We start from the raw sequence: 5,848 nt of genomic DNA, 5'->3' as shown, positions 1-5,848 counted from the left end.
TAACACTCATCTGTGTTTCTATAAGAGATAGTATAAAATGCGTTTTTCTCAGAGGCACTAGTATTTTTCAAAAAAAAATTAACCGAATAGTATTTTCTTAGAAGAATATCGTTTTTCTCTCATGAATGATGAACACTGTTTCCTCTAAGCACAGTCGAAAGGAAATAGCGCGCGGACGGTGCACTGTGGCGGCCCATGATCTCGATTCTCCGTTCCGTTCGCGGGCGGGCCGGCCCAGATGTGAACCCCTCGCGTTGCCAAATAAAGAAACTTGTACTGTGCTGGCCCCACAACCCCAGTGACAACTGTTCCCACCCTCCCCCTATTTATAGCCTCCTACCCCTCTTCCTCGCCGTATTGACCTCCATCAACTGGTGCTAGGGGAGAGGAATTACTAGTAGAAGAAAAACAAAATTAAATCGCGAGTTAGGGCGGCGGAGATGAACGTTGCGGAGGAGGAGGAGGTGAGCATGGCGGGGGAGGAGAAGGGCGGCGCTAGCGGCGGTGTTCGCGATGGCGAGGTGAGGACGGCGGCGGCGGGTGCGGGGGCGGTGAGCCTGGAGACGCTGCGGAAGCGGATGGCGGACTTCGCGACGGAGCGGGACTGGGAGCAGTTCCACTCCCCGAGGAACCTCCTTCTCGCGCTGGTCCGTCTGCTCCACTTCTCTACTCGACGCTATTCATTCACTTGCGATATCTCTCTGTCTCCAATTTCGTAGAATCTTGCTCTAAAGATCATTTGGCGACTTAGATTAATTTGGGGTTTCGTGAGGGTTCTTCGTTTTCTGCTGCGCCGAGATATATATAATTTTTTTTTTAAAAAAATGGGGGATAAGGGTTGGTGTTGGCGGTCCAGTTCTCGGCTTCTTGCCCAGAGAAAAGAGAATGATTGGGTGCAGAAAAGCCTTGTCGTCCTTGAGTCCGTCCGTCCCCCGGACCGGACCCCCGTAGTTGTCAGGCCCGTCACTTTTTGTTCTCTTTCTTCCAGTACCACATTGCGAGGCTAATGGCCAGAATCTGCAGCTGCAGCGCAGCTACTACTACCACCCCTGTTGGCTTGGTCAAAATCTCACACGATGCGTGTGGTTTCGCTCCTGGGGAACGCAGGGGAGAAAGAGGGTAGTAGAAAGGGAAAGGCACTCAGGAATCCATCTCATCTTAGAATGGTTCCAAGATCTTCCTAGTACTCGCTCTGTTCATAAAAGAATGCAATTCTCACTTGTTGAGCAGTCAATCGGTTTAAACTTTGAGTCAATTTGTATAAAATAGTACTACCATTCGTTACTTAAAATAAGTATTATTAGATTTGTTATAGAATATATTTTTTATAATAAAATTATTTAGAGACATATATAAAATTGCTTAAACATGGGTTAGCTTGATTGGCACGGTTTCCACAATTGCATTCTTCTATTGACTATGCTAAGGCCCTGTTTGGTTGTTCTTGTTTTTTTAACACCTATCACATTGAATGTTTGACACATATATGGTCTACTAAATATAGATTATTTACGAAACTAAAAACACAGTTAGAGAATAATTTGCAAGACGAATCTTTTAAGCTTAATCAGTACATAATTGGATACTAATTGTCAAATAAAACGAAAGAGCTACGGTACCTGTTAATTTTAACACCTCCAAACAAACAACCATTAGGCCTTGTTTAGTTCCGAATTTTTTTTGTTTTGAGTGCTGTAGCATTTTTGTTTTTATTTGGCAATTATTATCCAATCATAGGCTAACTAGACTCAAAAGATTCATCTCGTGATTTACAGGTAAACTGTGCAATTAGTTTTTGTTTTCGTCTTTATTTAGTACTTCATGCATATACCGCAAGATTTAATATGACGGAGAATTTTAAAAAGTTTTTGGTTTCTGGAGTGACTAAACAAGACCTTAACATGTGGCATGCTAATACTATTATTAGATGTATTATGAAAGATGGTGACATTCGTTATTCAATGAAAACATAGCTGGTCAAATCAAATGCTACTACTGTTGTTGTCACAGGAAAGACTGTATTCGAAGTGGCTACAATGCCGTCTGTACGGACCGAACAGTGAGGTGCAGTCCTTTTTTGTGGGGTTGGGGGAGAGGGAGGTGCTACATTGCTTCACATTCAATGCTGGCATGTACAGTATGGGCCAATGCTCCAGAATGTTTCGAGGCCTTGTTTACTTCCAAAATTTTTTACAAAATATGAATAGTGATACTTTCGTTTGTATTTGACAAATATTGTCCAATCATGGACTAACTGGGGTCAAAAGATTCGTCTCGTCAATTTCGACCAAACTGTGCAATTAGTTTTTAGTTTTGTCTATATTTAATACTCCATGCATGCGTCTAAAGATTTGATGTGACAGGGAATCTGAAAAATTTGGAAAATTTTTTGAGAACTAAACAAGGCCCAAGCATTGTGAATGTTGTTCACATGGGGGATACTCTAGTCTAGACAAGTCTAGTCTAGGGATTTAGGGATACTGTAGTCTACACATAGGCCTTGTTTAGTTCCGAAAAGTGAAAAGTTTTCGGTACTTACTTTCGTTTGTTTGTGACAAATATTATCCAATTATGGACTAACTAGGACCAAAAGATTCATCTCGTGATTTACAGCTAAATTGTGTAATTAGTTTTTGTTTTCGTCTATATTTAATGTTTCATGCATGTGACATAAGATTCGATGTGACAGGGAATCTTGAAAACTTTTTGGTTTTCAGGGTGAACTAAACAAGGCCATAATTTGGCCTTGTTTAGTTTCAAATATTTTTGAAAAATAGACAGTATAGTACTTTCGTTTGTATTTGACAAATATTATCCAATCATGGACTGACTAGGCTTTAAAGATTCGTCTCGCAAATTATAAATAAACTATGCAAATAGTTATTTCTTTTATCTATATTTAATACTTCATACATGTGCCGCAAGATTCGATGTGCCGAGGAATCTAAAAATTTTTGCAAAATTCTTTGGGAACTAAACAAGGCCTTGGTTCTATGATATGGCCTTGTTTACTTTCCAAAAATTTTGCAAAATTTTTCAAGATTTTTCGTCACATCGAATCTTGCGGCACATGCATGGAACATTAAATATAGATAAAAAATAACTAATTGCATAGTTTGCTTGTAATTTGCGAGACAAATATTTTGAGCCTAGTTAGTCCATGATTGGACAATATTTATCAAATACAAACGAAAGTGCTACGGTGTACATTTTGCAAAAGCTTTTGCAACTAAACAAGGCCCAAGTCTAGACAAATAATTTGGTTCTATGATATGGGATTTGCAGCTCACATTGTTTAAGGTGCCAAAATTATAGATGTTAATTATATATGTTTTGTGTCAAATGGCTACTCATGTTTCATTTGTGTTGTACATGGACATGCGAGGGTGAATGAATATGCTGTGTTCTTCAGGCTATAAATTTAAACCTAAGTTTCTTATTGTATGAAAAATTGATTAGTGCAAAAACTAACTACAATTTATTATGCCATGTGCCTCTTTTTTCATCACATTTTTAGTCCATCCATTTTTTGTCTAATACCTTCTGAAGTTGTTTGTTGGTTGACCTAAAGTAATGTTTAATTAATGTTTCATGGTTTACTATGATTTGAAAGGGGGGGGGGGAAGCTATATTCTTGTTTGGTTTACTTTGGTTTGAAGGGAAAAAAGCTATATTCTCTTATCTAATCTACATGTTGAAATATGTGCGCATGAGTATCTAAGCAATCCACCCAAAGCAATACGTTAGGTAGGAGAGATTGTTTTTCTTTTTTTGTGAATTTATAGTATAATTACAGGAAAAATAAAAATAAAATGTATAAACTTTAGTTTTTTAAACCTTTTGTTAGTTATGGAGCATGTTCAGGTTTTCTCCAAACCTTTCCACTGGTAGTTTAGCAGCTTATATAAGGAAATGACCTATAGTAGTTAGCACTTGGTTTTAGTTTCTTTGGAGAATATGAAATAAATCTGAACAATGCATACTCTTTGTGTCCCAAAATAGTTGACATTTAGCTATGAATCTGGACAATTTTGGGACAAAGGGAGTAGAACAGATGCTTCTTCACTAATATATTAACCTAGAAATGCCATAACGCATCCACCACCCAGTCCCCCAGAGACTGCAACAGTAAAACAGACAAAACAACAAATCTTCAATACGGCCGTCCTGCGTATCCTGGGAGAAGATGCCAATACACATCCTGTTGCTATCGTTCTCTTTCTGTTGTCTTTTCATTATTAGATTATCCAAATCAATAGTTTCAATGAGCTGGACTTAAGCAGGATCCCACTCGCTGCACCAGATGCCAATTGGTTTCTGCTACTTCTGTACTCTTTTGTTGTGGTGGGGACTAACAAAAAGTTATATACAGCACCCTTTCTTTCCAAGTGTTGCCCAGCTAGGAGATGCCCATAATGGGCAATGTGTAAGCTACTAACTAGCTCCTGGGTCTAGTATAATCGAATTGGTACCCAGCAAAACCTTTCCATGGATTTTCATGTCCCTTATCATGCATGTTTGTGCTTGGTGTTGTGCAGGTAGGGGAGGTGGGGGAGCTGTCTGAGATATTCCAATGGAAAGGGGAGGTGCCCAAGGGGCTGCCAGGCTGGGACGATAACGAGAAGGAGCACTTGGGCGAGGAACTCGCCGATGTGCTCCTCTATCTGGTGCGGCTGTCAGACATGTGCGGCGTCGACCTCGGCAAGGCTGCCCTGCGCAAGATGGAGATCAATGCCCGCAAATACCCAGTTGGGCAGTGCAAGGGTTCATCCAAGAAGCACACTCACTACGGCTCCACTAACAATGTTAGCGACAATGCTAACACCGTGAACAAGGAGAACAGCAATGGCGTCTAAAACGACTCGGAGCTCCTTGAATGATAGTTTGGCTGGTCGGACATGATCTAGGTTATGTGCTGATGAAATAGGGATGCTCTATTTTGGTGGTAAAGGAACAAGTCTGTGGGTTCAAGTTTCACTATATATTAGATGCCTAATGAACCAAGTGTTAACCACAAATCTTCGTAGGCTGTAGTTCCCCTTATATTCTAATTGAACTGGCATTTTGCTTCTGCTGTTTCAGTTATGCAGCTGAGTAGTATGATGCGAAAGCAAAGCTGACCATATTTACTTGGTGTAGTGCTAGTATTGAGTACTGACACTACTTTATGATGCAAAGCGACTTTCTGACAATGCAAAGTTGTCAGTGTAGTCTATGAGCCGGTGTTGGACTGTCGGTGATTGGTGAATGTCTTTGACGCTCTAGTCCTTTATCAGTACAGATGAACAAAGATTATTATGAGGCCTTTATGAACATAGGTTGATAAGTGGACCTGAGTCCTGACATGTCCAAGCTTAGGCCTTGTTTAGTTCTCAAAAAATTTTGCAAAATTTTTCAGATTTTCCGTCACATCGAATCTTTAAACACATGCATGAAGTATTGAATATAGACAAAAATAAAAATTAATTGCATAGTTTGGTCGAAATTGACGAGACGAATCTTTTGAGTCTAGTTAGTCCATGATTGGATAATATTTGTCAAATACAAACGAAAGAGCTACAGTGTCAATTTTGCAAAATATTTTGAAACTAAACAAGGCCTTAGGAAGCTTTGCTTTGCTTTGTAGGGAGTGTTGGTAAGGATTCTCCGCGAAATCTTTGGATGTGCACAGCCTATCAGAGCTTGTAGCGATTAATTGATCATAATGCTCTGGTCAGCTCAGTGGAGTCCAATGGATGCTGCTCTGCCTACGGACTGGAACCACTTGGCATCTTCTTCTTCTTCTTTTTTTTTTTTGGGTATGTTTCGAATGTTGCCAACTTACCTTACTGTCGCAGGCCCTAATATA

General features: G+C 39.8%; 1 protein-coding gene across 2 annotated transcripts; it reads left to right on the top strand.

Annotated features, from left to right (window-relative positions):
* On the top strand, positions 351-5,275 carry LOC8084526 (dCTP pyrophosphatase 1). 2 transcript variants are annotated; one of them, XM_002453778.2, is made up of 2 exons: positions 351-647; positions 4,539-5,275. In XM_002453778.2, exons 1-2 carry the CDS (start codon positions 441-443, stop codon positions 4,854-4,856), a joined length of 525 nt encoding a protein of 174 aa, XP_002453823.1. In that variant the 5' UTR covers positions 351-440; the 3' UTR covers positions 4,857-5,275. The 2 variants fall into 2 exon arrangements, with proteins under 2 accessions (XP_002453823.1, XP_021314169.1); XM_021458494.1 differs by lacking the exon at positions 351-647 and adding an exon at positions 3,162-4,426.

This window comes from Sorghum bicolor, chromosome 4 (assembly GCF_000003195.3).
Source record: "Sorghum bicolor cultivar BTx623 chromosome 4, Sorghum_bicolor_NCBIv3, whole genome shotgun sequence".
Taxonomy (NCBI): domain Eukaryota; kingdom Viridiplantae; phylum Streptophyta; class Magnoliopsida; order Poales; family Poaceae; genus Sorghum; species Sorghum bicolor.
This window is presented reverse-complemented; position numbering and strand designations above follow the sequence as displayed.

What these genes read in the sequence shown, in the direction of transcription:
- LOC8084526 (XM_002453778.2), top strand. Translation starts at nt 441, where the DNA reads ATGAACGTTGCGGAGGAGGAGGAGGTGAGCATGGCGGGGGAGGAGAAG. An exon ending in GGAACCTCCTTCTCGCGCTG is followed by an intron (nt 648 to 4,538) that starts GTCCGTCTGCTC and finishes GGTGTTGTGCAG; the next exon opens with GTAGGGGAGGTGGGGGAGCT.